Below are 25,000 nucleotides of genomic sequence, written 5' to 3'. Positions count from 1 at the left end.
GATAGCTGTTCCTACTGTAGACAGTGTAGATAGGTGTTCCTACTGTAGACAGTGTAGATAGGTGTTCCTACTGTAGACAGTGTAGATAGCTGTTCCCATTGTAGACAGTGTAGATAGCTGTTCCTATTGTAGACAGTGTAGATAGCTGTTCTTATTGTAGACAGTGTTGATAGCTGTTCCCATTGTAGACAGTGTAGATAACTGTTCCTACTGTACACAGTGTAGATAGCTGTTCCTACTGTAGACAGTGTTCCTACGGTGGATAGTATATATTGGCATACATGACGGTTAAAGAATAACGTGTGACTCTAATTTGCATATATTCGTGATAGCGTATCATGAAATTACGACCAATTCGAATAGCGTATCATGAAATTACGACCGGAATTTGACTCTATTATAATACAAAAGTTGCTATTTCTGTGTAACAATATGGCCATCTCATCACGTGATTGGAAACAATCTATATTTTCATAAGACACAATATACGAAGTGTAACCACCTTCGACCGTTTGTAAGTAAAAGTCGACTGAACTTTCGCCGTCATTATGATTGATAGACACTTACCACTTTGCTTGAAAGGTGCAACATTCCATTGGCCACGTCTCGTGCGATCTTGACTTTATCGGTTTCGGTAAAAGTCGCTATTTTATTTCCAACATTGACGTATGGATTTGCACGATTTTCCTTCAGACGATCCAACAAACAACCGTTCTCCGCTAGGCGCACAACTACCAGTATCGGCTCTATTTAGAATAAAAACACCAAAGTCAATAATTAGCAACTTTTAAGACAAACGAAAGACTAAGCTATTAGTCTGAGATTGTCAATGATATGTTTAACGTTAACATTCATCACTTAAGATACATTCAAAGTGAGAAGACAAAAATTTGCGCGAGCGTGCTAAAAGGACGCCAGTAATTCACAGTTAGGATGCAACTCTTTACAACCTCCAATTTCATTGAATACCTTTAGGACGCGGCTCTATTATGCTTAACGTCATGGACCATTGTTTCTTTTGTATTCTTCTTTGCACGGTGTCCATTGTTTTCTGAACCAATCCCGAAAGTCCCTGCGAGAGCTAAATAGTGGCTGTGTTTTCGCGAGCGGTTTTTCAGGTTGCTCATCGAGTGACAACCGAAAATTCTGTGAAAACAGTTCCTTATTAACTTGCTTGAAGTTAAGTAACCCGAAAATTAATAGAATTCTCATTCTTTCAGCCAATGAGGAGTCGCTTGCTTTTATTGAAATGGGAAATACACTAGGAGTGCTATTTTTATTATTTTTATGACTGTATTGGCACATGCTCTCTTCTCATTTAATCTTACCCGTGAGAACACGTATTATTTTTAAATCGCTTAAGAAAGTCTGCATTTTCAGGAATTTTAAGCGAGACAACGGTGTGCGAATCGGAATAAGTCCTATTTAGCACTTCCCTCTTGTTCATCAGTTTTCAAAGATAGCACTTGTATTTCAAATTAATGAATTTTAGAATCGCCGATTTTTGTTTTCAAATTTCCAGGGAGCCGCCATCTTAAATATCTGAGACTAAACAAAAGCTCTTATGTCAGAGGAAGTAACCGTAACACGTGACAGAACGAGATATTCAAGATGGCGGCGCCCGTGAATAAGCGATTCTAAAATTATTCTTTTCCCGTTACGAACACTTTTTTGACAAAATTACAAACAGTGATTCCGAAGTTTAAAGATTATCTTAAGAAGGACTGGAGGTTTCCTTTAATTGTCCATTTCTTACCCAATTGTCAGTCTTACTAAAGCAATGATTTTGCGACACTAATCCGCATCAAAATAGAAAGATTTGTGTAAGTGTTTGCCTGCCTAGCTTTTAGTTTGTGCAATAAACTAAAGATCGCTCTAAGGACAATTTCTTACCTCCTGCCGTACATGCCCCCAAAAGACTGACAATATTAGGATGTTCACCAACTGTCACCATAATGTTCAGTTCGTTTATGAGGTCTCGCCTTTCTAGCTCTGTGGCACCCTCTGTCATTCAAATGAAAGGAGGTTGTTAGCGCAAAACCAGAACATGGCACTCCATAAAGATTGGTGTGATTTCATATCGCTTATCCATATTTGTGTTGTTCTTTTTGCCCATGAATCCCTGGTTTTTATTCAGTGCAAAGTGCGTATTCTCTGTTCAACTTGTGTTGTAAAGCTATTTCTCGGTCCGCTCATGCAATGTATGTTTTTAGTAGCCGTCTGCTGTCGGCGTGTTTAGTAATTTGGAAAGAACAAATTTAGAGTACTTGCGATACTTATTTCTAAGCCTCCAGATGATCACCCATCAGATTGATTGGTGATAGTCATCATTAATTTCCACGTTAAAAATTACTGATGGACTCCAGGGGCGGATCCAGGAGGAGAAGGGGAAGGGGATTGGGAGTGGGGGGGGGGGGGGGGGGGTGTGCACCCCCAAGGGATGGTGACGCGTTTTTTTTCTACTTCCAGAATACCAGTTTTATTAGAGTCGGGGTGGGGAGGCGGGGGGATATCGACCCTTGGGCTCCTGCTCTTGGCCAATTTCTAAGCTTTAGCCCAAGCTAAAAAATCTTGTATGGAGATAACGTCAGGTGATATGAGCTCCAAAGAGACCAAGCTCTACCTTTAAGCTTCTTTACTGCACAAGCTATCACTTCCTCTTCATTCTTCAGCTCTCCTTTATAAACTTCTCCAAAAGCGCCCTGTCCTAACTTCACTTCGAGTTGAAGATGCGACCTTGGAAACTCGCGCCAGCCTCCTTTCAAGGGTAACTCCATCTAAAAAGTAAAAAAGTATGTGGGTGTTTTACAACAAATAATTAATGTACTTGGATATGTATTCCTAAACAGCTACTAATTGCAAAAATTGTATCGTTATTTGTATGCCTGACTTTCAGCATCCGCCCCCTTATTGTATAGCGATTATTATACAGCAGTACAGGTAGTACACGATCGACTTGATCAAATTAAAGCAAATTAGCGATCGGCAAAACTACCGGCTTTAACGAAGTAGCTATAATCACTGACTATATAACGGCTATACCCTGGCCAACAAAATCGGCCATATATCGCCTCCAATAGGCTACATAATCGGCTATCTGATAGACCATATAATCGATACATAACCGGCTCCACAATCGACTTCACAATCACTACAAAATCGCTTACGTAATCGCGGACACTACATAATCCGCTACATGAGTAATAGTGCATCATTTCCGCGGTTTCACCAAATTTCAGGATACTCTCATGTATGTTTTTTTTTCCGGAATCCGTCAACAGAATGATGATAACTAACTGAAACTTCAACCACATCTGGACTCACATTTTTCTGAATTCAGACGGTCATAATATATTCTTGGAATGGGAGACCTGTTAATTCCTTTCATGGTTAAGATATGGAGATGGTTTCGAAATTTGACAAGTTTCTTTGTTCTACGTTTTTGTTCGCTTTTTCGGCCATGCACAAGCCACACCCTTTTTCTAAAGGAAAGCCCATTAAAATGCCCCTGTGATTAAAAAAAAATCACTTCCTTTTTTCCTTTAGATTTTGAAAATTTGTTTGCTTAACACCTGACTTGCAAATTTTGAGCTTTGTTTTTTTTTATCCAAAGGCCGTTTACTTTGAGTGTAACTCTTGGATTTCACGGTCCGCCATTACTCAAGTTCAAAAGTGACCGATTGGACCTCAGAGGGTTGGATCCAGGGAAAAGAGACGTCAAAGGCTCACTTGCTTAAAATTTCAACGTGTGAATGCAGCTTATTATAAATGCAAGACGCGAGTTTAAAAGTCTGAAAGCCCAAAACTCCCGTGCTGCATATGAATTCTGCGGCGTACACACGTACTGCTTTCTTAAACTAGTGAGCCTTTGACGTCATTTTCTCCTCGAACCAGCTCTCTCAAGAACTGAAGTTAGTAACGGAGGCTTTTGGAAATCAAGGCTTAAAACTCTAGTCCCTTAGTATTTAGTTAACACAGTTTTGAAATCCAAAGAAAGAAAAGAATTGATTTTTTGGTCACGGGATTATTTTAAAGGTTGCGATTAAATTATTCGAAACTCAGTTGTAAACTGAGGACAAATATTCCACATAGTCACGGTCAAGTTAACATGGAGTGCGATGTCACTGTTCACGCTTTTGTAGTCTCCAGAGTTTCGGAACCAGGCCTTTTTTTTGCGTTTCACCAAATTTTAAGATGCTCTCATTTTAGGTGTTTTTTTTCGGGAAGAAGGATTGTTTATGCTGCGAGACGTACATCAAATATTTGTCGGGTTCACATTAGACCACTAAGTCTGACTTAGTAATCTCTTAAGTCGACTTAGTGAAAATGACAGGTTTGAATCGGTAAGTCACAAAAGCATGATTTCTGTCTTAGTGTCCGCAAACTCAAACGACCTAAGCAGTTCTTAAGTCTGTTTCAAAATCGTGGAGTCTAATACAAAAGAAGCTTTTGCTGAAAACTGTTTATTTGAAACCTCCGATAATATCGTACAAAAGAAGTAAATCTCTAAAGGATACGCTTGTTAGATCAAAAATTTAACTGTAAGGTTATCATGCGAGGCGACCCCCAAAACCACACGAGGAGTCCGTGCAGGCCTGTCACTCACTTACTCTTTCAACCTTTGTAAATTTAATAAACAGACAACAGTCGCAATTACAGCGATTTTACGGCTTCTCGATCTCATTTTGATCTCAACTTCTTCGCTTAAATGGATCGTGACACATTTATGATGTTAGTTACCTTATCTGTTATTTTTTTCGTTAATGATGACAGCTTTGCACGGAAAGAACTTGTCTTCTAGATATGTCTGAACGCTTAAGCGGACTTTGGGTGACTTGGCTTGACATAGGCTAAGACAGGCTTAGTGCCTATTGTGAACCCATTAATTAAAGACAGAATGATTATTTGATGACTAGCTGAAACTCCAATCCCATCTCCCATTTCAGTTGTTCATTATTAGTCACAAAATATAATATTATTCGAATTATAATAATCATTATTATAATTAATTAAAATTAATAATGATAATTAGAATTATTAGAATTACATTAGTTATTATCTACAATTGATATTTCAAGTCGGAGACCTTTTAATTCCTTACTAACCTTAATCTGAGACTTGTCTTCAACTTTAGATTTACAAGGTGGTCCAAACTTAATGCAGACAATCGTGATGAAGAGAATAGCTAAGCCAAATGGCAACACGATAGTCACCATCAATTTCAGAAGGAATTTATCTGTAGAGAGAAAAAATACAGCGGTTAGTTGTTCGATCTGGGTAGGTACTTGGTGTCTCTTTTTCTATTGTTTCAAATTTTCTTAAACAAGGTACAAAACGTTCAGTAATTATACAATTACCCTAAACTAACCCTAACACTAGCCCTAACCCTAACCCTGAAGGTTTTACCGTGTTTAGATAATTTTGTGCAATAGATAACCACTAAATGACAAAATACACCACGTATCTTCCTCGATGTGTGAGGTGAGCGTTAGAATTGAATTATGCACACATTAACATAATTTATTCTGAATGGCTGGAACCAGTAACGTGTAGAGAGGCTCTGTGGAGATGAACATTGCTTCACACGTGATGACGTTTTTCATGTTCGAAGACTTGTTCAATTTTTGAAGTTCAGAGTGTAGAAATTTGTAAATACAGAACTGGAGCAGCCTGAGTGTATCGTTATGCAACGAGAAACTGTGAAGTGATTGATTATTTGTCGCCAGTGAAAATAAACACATAAAAAGGAACTATCTAGGAACTAAACAGGAATGTGAGGATAGGAATTGAAAGATAGAAAACTGAAATAAAAGGATTCACTGAATTTGTAAATCCAGATATATCGTTGTTCCGAAATTAATCAGTTGAACCAGCCGTATTTTCTGGCAGAGTATGCTCAGTCTTCTTTTCACCTGTGCCGTAAGACAACAGAAAACACATGGACAAACGTTCCAGGTACTGTAGACACATTAAAATATCCTTTAATTAACCATCTTGCCCCAGTTGGTCCAAGAGTGGATAGCGCTATCCACTGAATAAATCACAGTCTTCTGCATGAATAACCCAATTGGTTTTGCTAATATTTATCCCCTGAAAAGCGTTGTCCACCTTTTAAACAACTAAGGCGTGTAGTTAAGCATTGCTTAAACTTGAAAATTCCAAAAACACAGTTCAAAGTGTAATTTACTGTACAAAAGCTTTCAAGAAGGTAGCTTGTTCAATTCGATTTCACATTCAGCCACAGCATGGTACGGCTTCGTCAGTCAAATTGGTTTGTTTTCCATTGTTAACTTTCAAAGTGTAACTTTTGAGCAATTTTTTGAGAGACCGCCATATTAAACGCATGCATGAAAGGTTACTAAGATTCGGATTTCGAGCTTCTTAACTTTTGGCCATAAAATCTGGCAAATCTCAGATCAGGAATCTTTTCGTAGATTTTCCGAAAGAATCACGAAAGGAGTGTACATGTGCGGAACTCACGTGCAATTTCATGTGCATATTGCACGCGAAAAAGAACGCGGAGAACATGCAGCCATTTTTGTTGCTCATAGATCGTATCGCCGTGGTCGTAGTTGCCGAGTTGAGCTCTTTATTAAGGCGTTAAGGTCTTCGATTAAAAGGCCATTGAAAGAATAGCATTTAATGAGAGTTTTTCATTTTTCGTTTTCATTCCTTTCTCTTTCTCCTCACGGCAACTCTGAGACGTGAAATGGCTCAATCCCACGTTGTACAGATACGAAAGCACAAAACTACAAATCTTAATTTTCTTTTTTGGCGTCAACACCGCCTCTGTGGCTATATTGTCACGAGCTGTTTTTCGGGTTTCGGTTTCTCGTGAAAACAGTTGCTTTTCCAACTTGCTTAAAGTTAAGAGAGTAGGCAAATTTCAATAGAATTCTCATTTAATTTAAGCCACCAAGTAAAGCAGCTGCAGGCAGCTTAAGCGAGTTGGCAATTACTTTCGGCCAATGAGGAGTCGCTTGCGGTTATTCATATTGGAAATGCAACAGGCGTGCTATTATTACTATTATTATTTCTATTATTGTATTGGCACGTGCTCTCCTCATTTAATGTTAAATACTCGTAAAAACACGTATCATTTTAAAGTCGCTTGACGAAGTCTGCAAACAAGCCAATTTCAGGAATGTTAAGCGAGACAAGGGATGTCGAGAAAACACGGCCTGTATTTCCTGAAGAGTTCGGCTACTTTGTAAAGGTTACTGTATCTCAGCTCAGAAGTTTCTTTCTCCTTGGGCTTGTAGGTTAAAAGCCTTCTTTTCTCATACACTTTATTTTTTGTTTTCTGCTGATCACAGGTCATTTAAGCTCCTGGCTTTGACTTTACCAATGTATATTTTCTAATGTATGATGTGCAATACTAATAAAATAAGTAATAAATAATTATCAAACTGGAATAACGACCAAATTAATTCTTTGAAAAACGTGAATTTCGCGATATCATATTGTAATTATATTAGTGTTTTATCTTGATTATTAGCCTGTTTGTCAAGCCACTTAGACAAGTAAAGTCGTGGCGCACGGAGTTGATTTTGGGGCCACCGCGGACAATAGACCCTTTTGCGATACGGCGGTCATCTTGGGTCCTTTTGTTTCGAAGGATACGTTATGGGATGTTAAGGGGTCAAATGTCTTCATGTCGTGGTATAAAATTTGGGTTTGCTTTAATAATTTTGAAACCAGTTTGTTGATTGAAACTTTTGTTATACAGGATGTAGAGAAAAAAAGTCAAATTCATCTCGGTTCGGAAAAGGTTTGAAACAGTTTGTCCCCTGGTCATCCCGTAATACATCCATCAAAGCAGTAGACTCCAAGATAACCGTTAAAAAAGGTGTATTGCCATAAATAGGTGGCAAAGCATACAGTCTAAGTATATACCTAACCACGTCGCCTCGTAACCGTGCTCTAACCAAAATAGGGACCTTAAGCAAGGATGAAAAAAACCAGAAGCAGCAGCAAGATGCAAGTCGACTTACCTGGTAATGTGGTTTGTTTGAACAGAATGGCACTTGATCTTCCATACTTGTTGTTGCTCGACAGTCGCATAGTATACTCTGTGGCGGGTTCGAGATCTTTGACATTTATCCTTGTCTTTTTATAGGATAAACTCTCTAGAACTGTGAAGCTAGGGGCCGTTCCTTTCTTTCGCTCAATAGTGAAGTTGTCTATCTGGTAATATACGCCATATTTAGGTTGTTGCCAGGTCAATACGAAATACCATTTCTGGACATCTGCTGCTCTTACGTTTTCAGGAGGCTGTGGTTTTCCTTTTCAAAGAGCAAAGAAATCGTACCAGAGACAAATTCAGAACAAATTCATGTTGTATACATGTACAAACAAATAAGGTCATCCTCTGCCCTAGCTGAGTTTACAAAAAGGATTTATATTCTCGAGCCATGCGAGCCATATGTGCAACGCATGTTAAATGAGTTTTACTAGTTTCGCTTTAGAATATTAAATCTTACGTCTAAAATGACTCTAGGGTTAGGTATCGATTAAATTCAAGTTATGACACATAGCTCGCTGGTTAGTACTGGGTTCCTACTCGTATGCGAGAGTCGTAAGCAAAAACTCGTACCTTCTAAATCTCCCTCCCGTCAAATATTGCATGAATTATCTGTTATAGAGTGTGTTCACATGTCGTCACGACGGCCATGTTCGAGGAGTAAAATATTCTTTTTGGAATTGAACTCCATTAATATGAAAATTTTCCTTTTGTTTTAGTATGCAAATATGCTTGGCTGCATGGTCATAGGAACAAAAACACTCTATTGCCTCTTCACCAGCATTTTATTCGTATATTTGTTTGGATAGGAACACAACTAATTAAATGTTGAAATTTGTACTGTCTCAATAATTTAATTGATTCCTTAAGTCCTAGCCTGTTTTAACACCCACCTACGACAAATATGGAGGTGATTCCTAGGACTTTTGCCGGACGAAGCCCTTCGATCAAGCGACCAACAGCTTCAGATTTTGTCGTTGTATTGGCATTTATAATGACTAACATTAATAAATCCGCCTGTAAATCATCGCTCCTAGGAAATAAATACAATAAACACTCATTAACTACTCTCAAATTTGTCCAGGATTACACGATAATCAGGTACGCGTTCTAAATAACAAACGTTACGAAGTGTCCCAGCCCTTTTTCACAACTTTACGTCACATATTTCACGAAAGTATGGCAATAAACATTAAAAAATGTCATTCAACAATCCTACTTCGGAAATCAATCAGGACGCAGCTCATTACAACCTATAATTCTTTTGCATCCCTTTAGGACGCAGTTCTATTGTCTTTTGCGTCATGGTCCATTGCTTCTTTTGTATCGTTCTTTGTGTCCATTGTTTTCTGAAGCACTCCCGAGAGTCGTTCCGAGAGCTGCGTGGCGGCCCTCTGAAACAGACCTTTCCGGGAGGAGGGAATTCATATGAAAACGTTAGCCTCCCGTGTTAAGGATCTCCAAAAAAATGTACATTTGCTCATTTGACGTTACTGTTTTGCAGTGGAAGGCAAAAGTGAAACGCACGTCCAAACGCAGAAAATCTATTATTTTACTCATGAAATTTGTTTCCGTTGTCGTCATCCCTGCCATGTTCCCTAATATGGTCATCATTATTATCATGAACATCATCGTCAAAAGAGATAGGCGATCCTACAGATAACTCACGCAAGCCAGGAGATCACTACGTTTGATAAGAAAATTTTCGGTGACATCAGTTTTGTTCATGGCGCACTTGCTACTCGTGTGGGCACAAGTGATGTTTTGAAAGTTCTCAGAATTGTCTGAGCCGTAGGCAAGTGCAATTTGAGAACTTTCAAAACATCACGAGTGTCCATAAATCACGAAATACACGAGCAAGTTCATACGATTTTTTATTTATTGTATACTGAAAAAATGACTCCCTTGCTGTGTTTCCATAGCGACTTCCGGAATGAACTCTACATCTCATTTATGCAGTCGTCACTGTCCAATCAGAAAAGCGATATTCTCTTGCGTCTATAATAAGTGATATTATCCAATGACGGTATTTTTAGCTTGTTATACCATTTCCCTATCTCTGCTTTCTTAAGAGGTCCATTACCTGAAGTTTTTCATTCTGAGGCTATATACCTTCAAGTCAGAGGACTTATTAAATTCAGCGTTTATCTAAAAAGAAAAGAATATTTAACATAATGCAGTAGCCTGATTTGAAGGCGTCTGAGTATTTCAAAACGCAGAGTTTTCTCAGCCTGTTAGCAAGTAGGCCATTAATCTATCTTGCTTTGTGCCACGTGATCATAGGTTTGCATGTTTCGTGTAGTTGTTATAGTTCTAAAGGACTTTTCAAGCAATTTGTAACTGATGATTTCTGTAACATCGAAACAATTTTTACAATTCAAAAAATGTCGTTCATATTTTAAAAATCTTGCCAAGTTTAGTAAAAAGGTAAAAAACATGGTGATAGAAAGGTTTTATACCATGCAAGTGTCGATTTTTCATAGTGTTTTTAATACGCTTTGTGATTTTCCCGGTCTGAGCAGCGTCTGCATCTCTTAGCTTTTCTCTATGATTGGCCCATATTTCAAACATTGTAGAGTACAATGATTGGCCTCTTTATTGTAGCCTCTTTATATTTTAATGTGTTATACCATCCTCTCGATGTTGTACTTCAATTTCACAAACGAACTGCTGTTTCTGTTTTGTACATCATCTCTGAATCCCTCGTCCAGCTTAACCTGAAGTGTTATATCAACAATGACAAGACCTGCAAAGAAAAGAAAGTGTTTAATTAAGTGATGATTAAGGGTTGATGCTTACTGTACTGTACCTAGTATTAAAAAGGAACATTAAAATAACATCCACTTGAGCCTCGATACTGTAAGGGCTAATAAGTGAACGGTTGACCAGCCGTGTCCAAATTCGTTGTAAATGAGCCTCGAAGGATTTTAAAAATTTGAATATTTTTCGCTATTTCTCAGCAATGGATACTCGCTGGACCTTGAAACTTGGTCAAAGAGAAGGAAAATTCATCCCTGTGGCTATCGTCGGAATTTGAGCGTGACTAATGCTAGAAAAGTGTGATTTTATTGGCAAGATATGAGGTAAGCTAGAGAATACTTTCCAACCTCCTTTATTTCTGTACGATTGACAACCCGGGAAGTTGAGAAGCCACTTAAATCACATTCAATCAGGAAAAAAACACGCAAAAAGCAAGAAAGTCACCAGGACAGTAAAGTACGGCTTTTTTATCAAGAACTTTTGCATGTAAATATCTTTTTCAGTTTTTTGTCGAGATTCCTATACAAATCGTTATAGTTTTTTACCCTCTGAGTCTGGGCCGTGTGTACTTAGATTTCATAAAATGCATTACTTCAACACGTTTATCACCGCTTTATGTGTTGTTTTTTTTTTAATAAAGCTAAGACCTATTGTTTGGGTCATACGACATGGCGGTCATGACGTAACCTGTAACTGACCACTACCATTCTTGCGTTGGTCGAATGCGTCTCGTCAAGCCAAAGGTCTGGTTAAAGCAGTCATTCGTAACGGATAATATTGGGAGTTTTTTCTTTCTTTTTTGTATTTTTAATACACGAAATCGTATATAATACATCAGTGGTCTTCAAAGGAGTTGTCTAAATTACCTAAGTACCTATATAAAGCAAGAAATGTAACATATTTTAGTAAAAAAAAAAATTGAATAAGAAATAAGTAAATAATAATAATAATAATAATAATAATAATAATAATAATAATAATAATAATAATAATAATAATAATAAATATAAAAAGCAAATAGAAGCCTAGTAAACGGATAATTCCTATGCCAGTTTTTCACACTCTGTGCATGTTTGTTTTCTGAAATAACTCATAACAGTTTATGGATCTTTCCCGGATTTTGCAGTAATAAAAGTAGCGTTTGACTTGTAGAAGGAGGAGGCTCAATTAATGTTTTTAAACAGCCGCCGATAATTGAAGGGATATCGGTAGTTGGTTTTGGAAACTGACTCGTTGCAACGAGATCGTTAGATCAGTTTCTTGATCGGGTAGTTTGCGCCGAAATTTCTTTATCCAAACATTAGGATGGCCCGAGATGGATCTGTTCACGTTACGAGTGGATAGTTATTGTGATTGGCCTAGGCAATTAATTAGTTATTTTGCAAAAGGATTCAAAGAAGACACATGAAGGGAACATTCTCATTAGAATATGGACTCACCTGATTGCAATGTTTTTATGATGATAGCCGTGCTTGCTTCTCCATGACCGATAGCGTTAAACCCATTCACTTCTATTTGGTATTCTGTCTGTGGAGTAAGATTCGCCAAAGATATTTCTGTGACATTGTTCGAAACATTCACTTGATTGTGTAAGGGTGATCCAAGACGCTGGTATCTAACGCGATAACCAAGCAGAGGTTCCTTGCCAGAAGGCAGAGAGGTAGGAATTGCTTCCCATGACAAGTAAATAGTCGTGGCATTGAGAGCGAAGCCGTCTGGTAATGTTGGAATCTTCCTGGGCACTAATGAATGAAATTACAGATAATAATACTTTCTTTGGTCACCTCAGGGTAATAAGCATATGCTTTGAAGAAATGAATGATGTCTATGTATGAATCTCACGGTAAGTTATCCAACTGAATTTAAAAAATCTTGAATTGACTGAAAACACATTTTTTTAGGAAGATAGGACGTTGAGTGTTCGACACGAAGTAACTAAAATCACAAAACGTAGAAAAAATGGTGTTAAATTTGATTAATTTGAATACACGATTTGATACAAACATGTAAGCTTTTGCTCTAGTGCAGTGTCGAGTTATTCTTTTTTTCCCATATCTGCAGATTTGCATCGAATAAGAGATCAATATTTCAAGTTATAGAAACCTTTCTTCATACGAACAATTGCTAGACTGCACGAGTGAATAAATATACTTTTCTTAAAGTCCTTATAAGGCGAAATGTTCATGTATTTAGTAGTTATAATAAAGATAGTGTTTAATGAAGGGCGGTAAAAACTTGATGTTTGTCCTTTTACCCATAAGAAGTGGAATTTGGTTAATTTGGCGATCAGGGACGGAGACTTGTACACTGCTACGTTCCACAGCATGTTACAATATATTTTAGGTTCGGCAGTCAAAGGAACATTAATCCCCGGGCCCACTCCCGAAAACAGGAGAAAGCAAAATCGCAGGTTAAAAGAATTAAGACTGCAAGTTATTTTTATGAAGAGATCAGACGGAAAAAAAGATTTGGTTCCTCTGCTGTCCTTAGTTTTACACCTTTTTACATCGTTTTGATTACTATAACTTTCTTTTTACCTCTTGGTGGACATCGCGAGATGTTGCAGTATTCCCAACGCATATTTGGGTCAGTAGTGTAGCACCATGGTCCATCCGGGGCACTTCCATCTGGGTTACGACACATGTTATTGGAGTCATTCTGACTCTTGTCAACACCTTCAGGAATTCTCCAATGACGGTGAGGGCATTGTGCGATCCACCTCTGGCAAGTACGACCAGACCGAGTGACGTTAACATTGCCATGATAGCCAACGCCGATACCATGGTAACAATCTAAAAAATCAAAGGAGTTCTATTAATATATTTTTATTGGTGACTGGGGGATACTCAGGGACTCGGGTAAGTAAGATCTTTCGATTACTAGTTTGGATGCTCTACCATTGAGCTTTTGGAAACTGTTGGGAGCGAGGCCGTTAAACTACGTTCAGGTGACAGTGACCTTCCCTCTATATTGTCGAGACTGTGTCTTTTCTTTATATTATGCAGTAGATGGCAAACGCTAATCCAAGTCAATGAAAAAGAAAGGAAGAGATGCCGAGGACCTTGATTTTGAATAGGTGATGATGATTCATTCTCGGAAAATATGGCGGGCATTTGAGAAAAAAATTGAGTTTTCCAGAACAGGATTCGAGCCCATTGCCTTCGATTTCAAGTTTCTCTACCATCTAGCTATAGACACGTAGGAGCCAGTGGAGGAGGAGGAGGGGGGGGGGGAGGGGGGGGGAGGGGAGGGGTCTGGGCGCTAAGCCATTAATTTATGTGACCGATACGTCTTGCATACCGCTAGGAACGAAATTGTCGAAAGGTGTCCTCATTCTTCTTTTATCAAATAAGATACATCATTCTGTGCTTCAATGACATTGTCTTTTTAAATTAGTATCTTACATATGATCAATGCCATTCTTAACTTAGGGTCTCTCAGCCCTCTCAGTAACTACCCTGCTCTCAATGTAGAGGGTTTCTTAATACACTGGTCCTTTATTTTCAATACAGTTGTATTAGTGACCTTGTGTGCTGGTTCAGTAGTGGCAAAAAAAAGATTCAGGCATTGTCCTCTTTACAGTTTCGATGTTCATACTGGAAGAGGCATGCTTTAATATATTCAGAACACTGTTGCAAGGAGTGGATGGCGCTATCGAACACGTTAGTGGCTCTCTAGTGGATAGATGGCACTTCATGGGATGTATATAAATTAAAGGGACGGTACACTTGCGTGAGATTTCAGTGGTACATAGAGTTGACAGCAAAGGCACCTAGTATTCTGAGAAACCATTAAGGCACCTAGCAATTATTTCGCGAGAGTATCAGACTTTCGTGTTGCAACAGCTTCGAATGGAAGTTAAATGTCCGCCGTGCAAGCCTTTTCTTTCTACACTGTCGTCATTGGCTAAAGGTGCAAGACTGACGTTAGACAACAAACCACAGTGGGCTTTCGATAGCATAAGAAAATGTTTGTAACGTTTCCTACATACCTGTGCTTCTGGTATCGTCATCTGGGAATGAAAAAATGAGAATATTTAGTGTTTTATTTCAGTCAAACATTTAAGAGAAAAACTCACAGCCCGGAAGAGATTTTAGTGAATGCAAAATTGTCCTTTTTGAGGACCAGCCGAGGTGGTGTTCCGGATAACCGAACGAGATGTAACTATTAAGAGATGTAACTATGGAGACTGATGTTACTAGGCATAAACCGTGACCAGAGACTCAAAACTTCATTCTCAATACCTGTCTGATTGACATTTCATTGAAATTGTGAGGCGGATTTACGCACCGATAACTATATGGAAAGCCATAATTTCTTACACGCTCATATTTTTTGGCCTTGAAGTTTTGTCTTGTCGTGTGGTTTTGTCATTATGTGGTGAGCTTTTTGTCATTATGTGACGAGGTTTGACGGTTACGTGTTGTGTTTCCATCATGATGTGTTGAGGTCTTTTTTTGACGTGCCGTGTTTACATTTTATGTGGTGAGGTTCTTGTATGACGGTCGAGTTTCTCCCTTTATTTGATTATAAACACAGCACGTCAAAAGAAGACCATCATGATGGAAACACAACAAGTAACCATCAAACCACGTCACATAATGACAAAAGCACACCCCATAATAATGTTGCCACAGTACACTACGACCAAACTCCAAACTGAAATATAAGATCAGACAACTTCAAGACCAAGAGAATAAAGATTACGTGAGTACGTTATGGCTTTCCATAGATAAATCTTGGGATATACCTTTATAAACTCCTTTCATAGAACCCAATTTTTGTAATACATATGACTTATTCCAGTTTGTTTACTAACAATTATTTCCAAAGCGAAGAATAGTGTTGAATCCGTTTGCATAGCTTCTGCAACAATTTTGGGGTCACATCAGCAAGTTACATATCATGGTAATCACTTGTCCTCATAGGTCCTCATAACGCAGCGCGTGGAAAGTGCCAACATTCTTCAGAGTTATTGTATATCGTTGAACACCACTGTCAACACTGTCCTACAATGTTGGGCAAACATGGTTGAAACCTGCTGCTGGCACAGCTAACAGCATCCAACAACTGCCCTTCAGTATTGTTAAAATATTGTACGGAATTGTTGGATCCAAATCAAGCATTCTAGGACTGTCATTGTCAGCCGCCAGTCATTGAATTCGTCCACATACAGCCTTCATAGTGCAATGCCTTGTCGACCTTGTCGCTCTCTCTATTACAGGTTGTACTTCGCTTTTTTTGCTGTGATAATCAATTCACGTACCTGGTAATGAACTGGATTGGTAGCATTCCGGTGCGTCCCCTCCACCGGCAACGGGGTAGTTCGAGCAATTTATCATGTCATAATCAAAACGTGGCGCTGTTTTTGCTGCCTCCCTGACAAAATCCAGCTCGCTTTTGCACAGAACGTCATTCACATGGTTGCAAGTCCTGCGACAAATCATTCGCTTTCGAGGCTTTTCTAGAGTGGTATCACATGATGGAAAATGGTAGTGACAATACAAATCTATCAACGTTGGACTGCATTTTTCCGAAATTTCGAAGAAATTAAAGTAACTCTGAAATGTCTTTGTTTCCCTTTCGCCATACGCTATTGTCGTTTGATTACCAAATACATACAAGCTTGTTATTATGCCTTTGCAGAATCCGTCTAGAGTGTAGTTGTAGAAGATGCATGAGTTGTTTCTTGAAAACGCACTTACGGCAGGTTCTGCTTGTGTGCACCTACAGAAAGAAGAGGTTCTAATATTAAAAGAATATTATCGACCTTCCAAAGTCATGGCATCGATAACTGGAGTACGGAGAGAACCAATGTTGCCGGTGACCTGACCTCAACGTGGAGGCAAGGATGAAACCAAGGTTGCCGGTGAACTTACGTCGACAAATACCTCATTGCTATTCTTATGTAGTAACATTATTTATGCAGTGCAAGCGGGGAGGTCTACTCTCTTTGTTTTACACGATTTCACAAAAATATATGATGAGTGAGTTGCTGAGGAAGCGATACATGGTAGAGCTTCAGTGAAAACAATGAGATAATACGCCAAAGAGGGGGCAGCGTGGTCTAGTGGTTGTAGGGTGCTGGGTTTGCATGCGGCTGCCCCGGGTTCAAATCCCGTTCTGACCTCTGGTTTAGATTTGTTTCCGGTTTTCCCGGATTTAACTCTACCACGCTTTGTAAATAGCCAACTGGTTGTCTCCTGCCAGTTGGGGTTCTTAATGATTTTTCTTTCAAGTTTGAATTGTTTTTTTCAGATTGTTAAAAGTGGAATGCCTGTAAACTGGATTGATAGCTAAGTGCATTTCCACTAAAAAACAAAGCAAAGCAAAGCAAAGCAAAAGCGAATAAAAAATACATAGCAATATTGATACAGATACATTCACCAACCCCAGACATTCAGTATTTGGATGCAAACAATTTACTAATGATATGAACAGGCTTTGCTGCAACCGTTACCCACTCTTTGTTTCAATTAATTCGGTGATTGAAAGGAACGTCGATTTTGGCAAAAATATCAGTCGACTAAGACAGTTGTATTCTTGAAGTTGATTTAAATATCAATAAAACTTACACGACTTGCCTAATGACTATCCTAAGCTTTGGCCACTGAATTTACTAAAGTAAACGTGGTTGAGAACCTTTTCTCCTCTTGTGGAAAAAGGTAAGCAACTTGAAATAGACATAACCAAGATACATAAAGAAATATAGTTTATTTCAATGAGAGTACTTGAGACCCTTTATTGAGCTGATTTCTATGCGGCCACCTCTCATTTCGTTAAGTATCTTTTCAAAAAAAATGAGGGACTCTGTATTCGAAAAAGGTCTGACAAACGTCGTGTTAGTTATGAGAAAACGGCTGAAAAGCTGGTAGAAAAGCCTAGTTGAAACAATGAAACATTTTTGATAAAACGTTGGTTGCGTCTCACATGAAAAGAGAGTTAATTTACTTTTCCGTATGTCCGCAACTTTATAACGGTTTGTTTATCGTTGCCGGCCTTGAACAGAAGATGTTTTATAATGACATCACCAAAAATGCTGAAAAAATAAATTGACACTAGTAATCCCACAAGGAAGAACAAAATGCCGCCCAGTTAGATTGCGCAGTTGGTTGGTTTTCGCGCCATAAAATTAAATTACCTCTGATGACCACAAAGAATATGTATATTGAATAAAAAAGGAAACAAAAAAAAAAAAAGATTCTTATCGCTATGGATTACGGTTCTATTCCGTTCTCAATCATAGAGATTCATTCGAGGGCTTTGCTGGGAAAAACACGTCCAAATTTAAGCGCAGCTTTTGCATTCTTGATGTTTGCCTGATTTAGAGATTTGGTAATTTCATATTCCTTTTTACCAGGAACATTTGTATGCCTTCAGGCGCAATTTCGAAGTCAAGGACCTTTCGTAACGTGTTACAAGACATTTTTCCATATCACATGTAGTCTTTCTGCAAGTCATATAGCATGTCTCGTAACGTATAATGTGATTGTCTCGATACCTAAGCCAAAAGCAAAAGACTAAACAATTGAAACAATGACTTAGACTCAAAAACATAGAAGCTGCTTACAATACCAAACAATAGCAGGTTATGAGAGCTGCTACGTTACTGCTTCCTGAAAGTTCTCATCTCTTCCTCGTATTTAGCGTTTCGGAAACAATTCCTGTTCATACGAATCACCAGGAGCCCATTACCCGGAGGCTCCATCTTCCATATTAACCTTCTGAGTCAACCCTGTCCCGTATCTTTCTATTTTTAAAAGCACCTCGCAGGGGGGCTTTACTGGGTGTTTTCACAATAGCCAATCATAAGAGACCTATGGTCACCCATTTATTACGTCACATACGTATGTGACGTATGTGAATCATATCACGTATGCTCTCATTCACATACGTCACATACGTCAAAATGTAGTAGTTCTAAAAATAGAAAGATACGGGACAGGGTGGTACAATACAGATGGAAGCTCCGGGTAATAGGCTCCTGGAATCACATCTTAACTTACCTTGAACTGTTGTTCATGTTCACGCTCGTTTCATTTGTCGCAGACACTAAAAAACATGTTAAATTTAAAATCAATACAAGAACAGCTTAGAATTATCTGCGAGGAAAAAATTAAGTTAGGGTGCCCGAATTGACTATTGATTTAGCCCTTACTAAGGCCTAATCCTATTCGATTTTGGAATAATGGAGATTGAAAGACTAACTAGTGGGCGTTAGCCCCTCAAGAGAGCGTTTGTTGTTTTAATCATTACTGCTAGGGCGCTACACCAGGTTACAATGTACGCCACATAGACGTCTTGTTCGATTTTAATTAACTTCGATGCAAAATAAGCCCCAAGGATGGCGATTCATTAACCTGGCCATTTTAACATTTGCAGGATCGGAGTTAATTCACATAGGCAACAAAGGAGACTCTACAATTCGATCCATCGAAGAGTTTTGACGGCTTTTAGTGTAAAACGTTACTCATTAAAAAAATTGTTACTGTCCCCAAAGCAATAGTCTAAGAGCAATAATGCGCCCACAAGATCCACGTTAGAGCTGATTTGTCTAGACGATGACGATGCGAGGTCTTTGATATTTGGTGCACACAAACCTTAACAAATCGAATATGTTTCAGAGTTGTCTATACTCTTTAATATCGAGGACAATATTCGTCACCACAGTGGTCAAAATGTCTTGGTAATGACAGATCGTCTTTGTCGGTTAGAGTGCAGACAACGCTGTACCACACTCGATTGTTTCTTACCACAATATTCATGCAACGTCAAAGAAAGTGTTTATTTCAGAGCGTGACCAAAATCGCGACACAAGGAAAGAGCTAGCGTTGTCTATAGCTTTCTCGCAATCTAATTGATTGCTTGACAAGTTGACGCGACTCTTATCGACAACGGCAAAATTGCGAGATTACAAGCAATTGTGGTGAAAACTGCAATTACCTTCAAGGATTAAAGTAGCAAACATGTATGCTATGAACGGGATTCTTCGGGATAAACTTTCTTCTCTGTTTCCAGGATACATGACTTGTCCTCTCAATCTGCAAAAAAAGCAATTGTCTTTTAAACGAAAAATTGTAACAAATCCGATTTACTCTAAAGGAGGCGAGCCTTAGTCAAAGCTGTCTCAGGCCTCAGCTCTTTCATTTTTTTCTAGTGTTGAAATTTCTGTGCGTGCTGGTTCTTCTTTTTTCTTTGCAAGACTTAGTGAGACCGCACAATATTTTGTTCTATACTTTCCGTGGTACAAATCAAAGAAGATAGACAACATAGCCGGGAAAGAGTTATATAAGAGTATCTGTTTAGATTAAACAGGAGTTCATCAGTCAATAGGAGCCTCTATCTACACTTATTCCTCGAGTCAACCCTCCCCGAGTATTTTTATTTTTAGAATGGCTTTTTCCCGCGAAAAGTGTCACATTTACTCGGCGAAAGGCTAAAAAAAACAGTGCGTGTTTGTTGGGTTATATAACGTAAAACAATAGCTCTGTTTTGATTGAGCTTTTAACCTCCAAATCTCCACGAGAGGCATTCTATTAATAACTCCAGTTTACTCGGGAAAAGGTTGACTCCGAGGCCCACTATGAAAGAGAGGCTCCAAAAGAAACTTTGTATCTTTGTTTATGTCTTTGGTTCTTTTGCTTGACGAGGGCACAACCAACAAAGACTTTTGTTGTACATCAACAAAGAAACGAATGAAGGAATGAATGAACGACTGAAAGAATCAGTGATTCTAAGAATGAATAAATGAATGAATGAATGAATGAATGAATGAATGAATGAATGAGTACTGTCAGCTAAAATAACCACGTCATGAAACTTTGCAATTATTTTGTTTCCTAAGGTATTGCAAATATCTTGAAAGATCCATTTTTCATAATAGACAGATTTGAGTTTCACGAATTACTTTTCGGGGTTTTTGAGAAACAGTCCCCTGGGGCCCGTTTCTCGAAAGTCCCTAATACTTTTCAGGCCCGAAAAGCCATTTGTGAACCTGACAACCGCTTGTTCAGGAAAGCCGATCCTTTTACATGTTTCCAAGGTAACAAAAAGCAAACTGACTGTGAAAATTAACTATTGAAATGCTCTCCGTTCTTGAGATACAGAGGGAATTATGACACCCGAAAATGGCCCGTGAAGTTTCGGGACTTTTGAGAAACGCAAGCCCCTGGATAGAACAAGACAGACATTAACACCGGGAACTCCGTTCGCTAGTCTTTTGTGTAGATTCTTTAACGACCCACAGAGTTAATGAGCAAGGGTTGAGACAGCTTACAGTCTATTTCCTCGTCGAGAAGTTTGAAAACTTCCACCCCCGGCAGATGATCACGCAATGCTATTTCCTCAGACGGTTATTTTAAGAGCCCGCGATCTCCTTGCTCACCCAACTGACCCAACGGGTCGTCGCATGCGCACCCGCCTTCAAAAATACAGCAATCCGCGCACTGGGTTTTACAAGTTTCTCATATTAGTGAGATTTCCACGGAAGGGGTGGGGTTTTTTTACGTTTTTGCTCCAAAGCTTCTTAAAACGTTGCAAAATGCTATTTTTTAGACAGCGGACGATCGTGTGCGAGGCAGCACACATTGCCTGATTGCTGTCACTGTAAAATGTGCTTTCACGTAATACGTGTTTCTCTGGTAACGTGTGTTTCCAAGGCGGGGGCACACAAAATACTGAAGAATATCCTTGTAACTTTACAAACAACATGCTCACTTATACGTCACCTTGTCTCTCGACTTGATGTGCAAACGTTATCGATTAATAAACGTAAAGGCAAACTGCCGTTAAATTTGGATAATTCGGAAAATACCGAGGATCCATCCAGAACCATCCGTACTCTCAGTGCTTTTCAGTGTCAATCAAGGGTTCTGCTTGCAGTCGGTATCCTTAGGTACGCAATGCATACAAAGCTAAGGGGGTACTACACAACTACATAAGCAAACTATAAACATTGCATCCTCTTGGTATTAAAAGACTTACTTGATGAAATTCGTTGATACATTATACCACTTCCTCACTTAAAAGCTCAATAATTGTTAGTTATAGCTCTTTCAACCTTTTTTTATTTTCAAAGATCCGTTAAATTGTTTCTAGATTTTAGCCCCCGTCGAAGGTTATCTCTAGCCAACCGAAATATCTTTCAGGTTTGATCTTATAAATGTTCTTTTGTGCTTGTCACCATTTTTCGTTCGTCTTATCTGTATACTGATTCAACCATACAAAACATCCGGTATTACTCTGTCAGCTGATGATTGCGTTTTGATGACCTGACCGCGCCATCGCACGACAAAAAAAGAGGTTTCGTTTGAATGGAAATAGACTGTTACTAAATCAAGGCTGTTGGGACCTTACACTCTTAAAACATTGTTGTAGATCGTTCAGTGACTGTATATGCTTTGTTTCTGGAACTTTCCAAAGACCGTTCCGATATTAATATTATTCAGCGAGAAAAAGGCAATTTTTATTTTTAGAAAAGATCATGCCTTCTTAGGAAACATTCCGAAACATTCAGAACATTCCGAGATCGATTTGATAAGCTGCAGTTGCACAAAATATTAAGTCTTTTACATTTTACTTTCTGAGTGTTTTGAGAATAATTAAAGTGTTAAAATTGACAGCTGTGATTTGCGGAGTCTTTCAGTCAAGATTCTCAACAAAGGCCATGAACGTTCCGATGATGAATCTGAAGTAAATATTGTGAGCTTAAGTATAGTGGCCTATCTTGGGTTCCTGAGGGATGAAAGATAAAATTCTTTCATTTTGCGGCCAAACGTCTGGGAATAACATTTAACTGTGACACAAACACAACACCCCTGAAATTAAAATAATTGGCTTAGGCAGGGACTAGCAGAATATTTTCGAGTGGCTTATATTAGGCCTTACAGCTGTAGAGATTGCTTCATTACCGTCGAAGTTGATTGAGGGCACATAAGGAAGCAAACTTCAGCCTTATGGATAAAATTTGCAAGTGACGATGTCGTGCCAGTATTGCGGCATCTCACAAGGGAAGTGAAGTAGAAGTAGGAAGTGGAAAAGAGCGCTGTTCAGCGATACATGAACGAATGAGGAAATAATACAAAGCGCCTTCTTTAGACGCATTGCAGTTACAAGTGCTAAGACGATTGATAGCACTTAGTCGAGAACAAACACATGACCTGTTAGGCAACCAAATCTCTAATTGGAGTAAAAAGCAGACTAGGTTTGGTGCAAAATCTCTTATAAGAGAAGTGCATCCCAAAGGGAGAGCACTTTCCCATAGGAAAACGTTTTTCACAATTTGTTATCTGGCAGTAAAATGTGGCAACATTTGTACGCATTAAACTCTCCAGGGACGGTACACTAAACGAATCGATAGCATGCTTTGTCTTTAAAATACTTCTATGACCACAAAATCAATTTTTATTTTCCTTTGGATTTCAAAAAAATGTTAACTAAACACTAAGTGACCCAAGTTTTTAAGCCTTGATTTAACAAAGAGACCTGTTTATTTTAACTGGAATTTTCCTATTTAATGGTCCTCCATTCCTAACTTTAGAATTTTGAGAGAGCTGGATCGTGGAGAAAATTACAACAAAGAATCAATAGTTTAAGAATGCAGTGCATGCAATGAAGTCACTTTTATTAAGATTCAACCCTCTGAGGTCGAATCGGTCACTTTGGATTTGAGTAATGGCGGACCGTGAAATCCAGAACTTACACTCAAAGTAAACAGCCTTTGGATAAAAATCAAAGGTCAGAATTTTGCCAGTCATGACCAAGTGTTGATCATAGTAGCACTTTAAATGAAAGAGCCCCAAACTGCGATTTTACGCGACGTTGTAGTAGTAAATTTTCAGGCCTTCCTCCACAGTAATGAATAAAGCAAATAAAGCAAATAGTGCGGCGGTTTATGAATGAAAGCGGTTGATTTGAATCGTTGTGGGAATGCCACTGCTGTTGCATTTCAACGACGATGCATTGCAAATCTAAAAATTCCAATCTTTATGTTCATGTTATAGTAAAACATATTAATTTTGATGATTTGCATGCGGTTTAACCGGGTTTAAATCTCACTCTGGCGCCTGGTTGTTATTTTCCACGCTTTGTTAACATTCAACTGCGCACGGGTTGCCTTTTGACAGTTGTGATTTCGGCCATCTTATTTTTTGTTTGAAGTGTTACCTTCGGGTTATATTAGCCCGGCAATTATTCAGAAATAGGCCCCCTTTGAAGAGTAAAATCGTCTGGCATTAGACAGCAAAATCTGTTAGTCTCTCTCTCAGGAGGGAAAAAATTAAAGTGCCTGTAAAATCGCTTTTTAGCTCATTGCCTTTCGGTTATGAACAAAGGAATTGCATTTCCATTTATCAATGATCAAATATTGTATCTATATCAAAGCATCTGATAATAAATTGAGGGGCTCAGAAGAACAACGGCTTTTTCTTTGATTTCCTTAAGCCACAGTCATTATGCCTATTATGGTAATTCTTTACTGGGTTGAACAACGCATAAGGTCAATCGTTCTGGATTATTATGAGAAATATGGACAGTATACCAGTGTCTCCTTGTGTAATAAGAACTGATATCAAATATGTACCCGCTACTTTGGTAAAGTTAGACAGTACTGAATGTGTTATGAACGAAATGTGAAATTAATTGTTAAAAAGCGAATTGTTACTAGAGCCGTGTCTCCCTTCAAGCACTGATACAACTTAAGCACAAGCAGCCTTTTTTCTCTTACTTGGCACTTAGCTGCGTGTAGACAGTTTAATAATATCCCGTCAGATTAGATCTAAATTAACCCATCAATCAGCATTACATTAGAATTTACCTCTTAAAATGCGAGCTGCAAGGTTTTGTCTTCGTTTCACTTCTTGTCGCCTCGCCTTTTTTTCGAGTTCGCAGTTGTTAGATTCAGAACGCGAACCAGACATGACGTCATAAGGAACTTCTTTTGTCGCTGAAAGGGCTAATTACTCGGGATACCTAAAGGTATACCGAGTCTTAAAATAGGTTTGAAAACCGGAAGTGCAGAAAAATGCACAATAGAATTAGGACGCGGGGATTCTATGCGCGATAACCCCTAGGGAACCCCTAGGGAAAGTTTGTTATTGAAAATATAAACATCTTACATCTTACAACTTAAAGTCTCACTCCTAGGCGATCATAGGTTAAAGTAAATTTCCGAAGTGTATCTAATGGTTACCAACAGTGCTCGGTGCTCAAATTAACGGG

At 38.6% G+C, this 25,000-nt stretch overlaps 1 protein-coding gene across 1 annotated transcript in view; it reads right to left on the bottom strand.

Moving 5' to 3' along the window:
- LOC138003954 (uncharacterized) overlaps positions 1 to 25,000 on the bottom strand; it is a 32,035-nt gene that overhangs the window by 6,554 nt on the left and 481 nt on the right. The window contains exons 2-16 of the mRNA XM_068850286.1: positions 24,597 to 24,751; positions 19,727 to 19,824; positions 18,790 to 18,835; positions 16,050 to 16,510; positions 14,775 to 14,795; positions 13,321 to 13,575; positions 12,223 to 12,525; positions 10,654 to 10,769; positions 10,107 to 10,171; positions 8,917 to 9,056; positions 7,995 to 8,285; positions 5,106 to 5,236; positions 2,624 to 2,777; positions 1,894 to 2,004; positions 568 to 746 (exon numbers count right to left, since the gene is read on the bottom strand). Of these exons, the coding sequence (XP_068706387.1) occupies positions 568 to 746; positions 1,894 to 2,004; positions 2,624 to 2,777; positions 5,106 to 5,236; positions 7,995 to 8,285; positions 8,917 to 9,056; positions 10,107 to 10,171; positions 10,654 to 10,769; positions 12,223 to 12,525; positions 13,321 to 13,575; positions 14,775 to 14,795; positions 16,050 to 16,510; positions 18,790 to 18,835; positions 19,727 to 19,808 (2,355 nt within the window). The 5' untranslated portion in view covers positions 19,809 to 19,824; positions 24,597 to 24,751. The remainder of the gene's footprint in view (positions 1 to 567; positions 747 to 1,893; positions 2,005 to 2,623; positions 2,778 to 5,105; positions 5,237 to 7,994; positions 8,286 to 8,916; positions 9,057 to 10,106; positions 10,172 to 10,653; positions 10,770 to 12,222; positions 12,526 to 13,320; positions 13,576 to 14,774; positions 14,796 to 16,049; positions 16,511 to 18,789; positions 18,836 to 19,726; positions 19,825 to 24,596; positions 24,752 to 25,000) is intronic.

Source organism: Montipora foliosa, chromosome 5, assembly GCF_036669935.1.
Source record: "Montipora foliosa isolate CH-2021 chromosome 5, ASM3666993v2, whole genome shotgun sequence".
NCBI lineage: Eukaryota > Metazoa > Cnidaria > Anthozoa > Scleractinia > Acroporidae > Montipora > Montipora foliosa.
The sequence above is the reverse complement of the archived record's forward strand: the minus strand, read 5'-3'. Positions and strand labels throughout refer to the sequence as shown.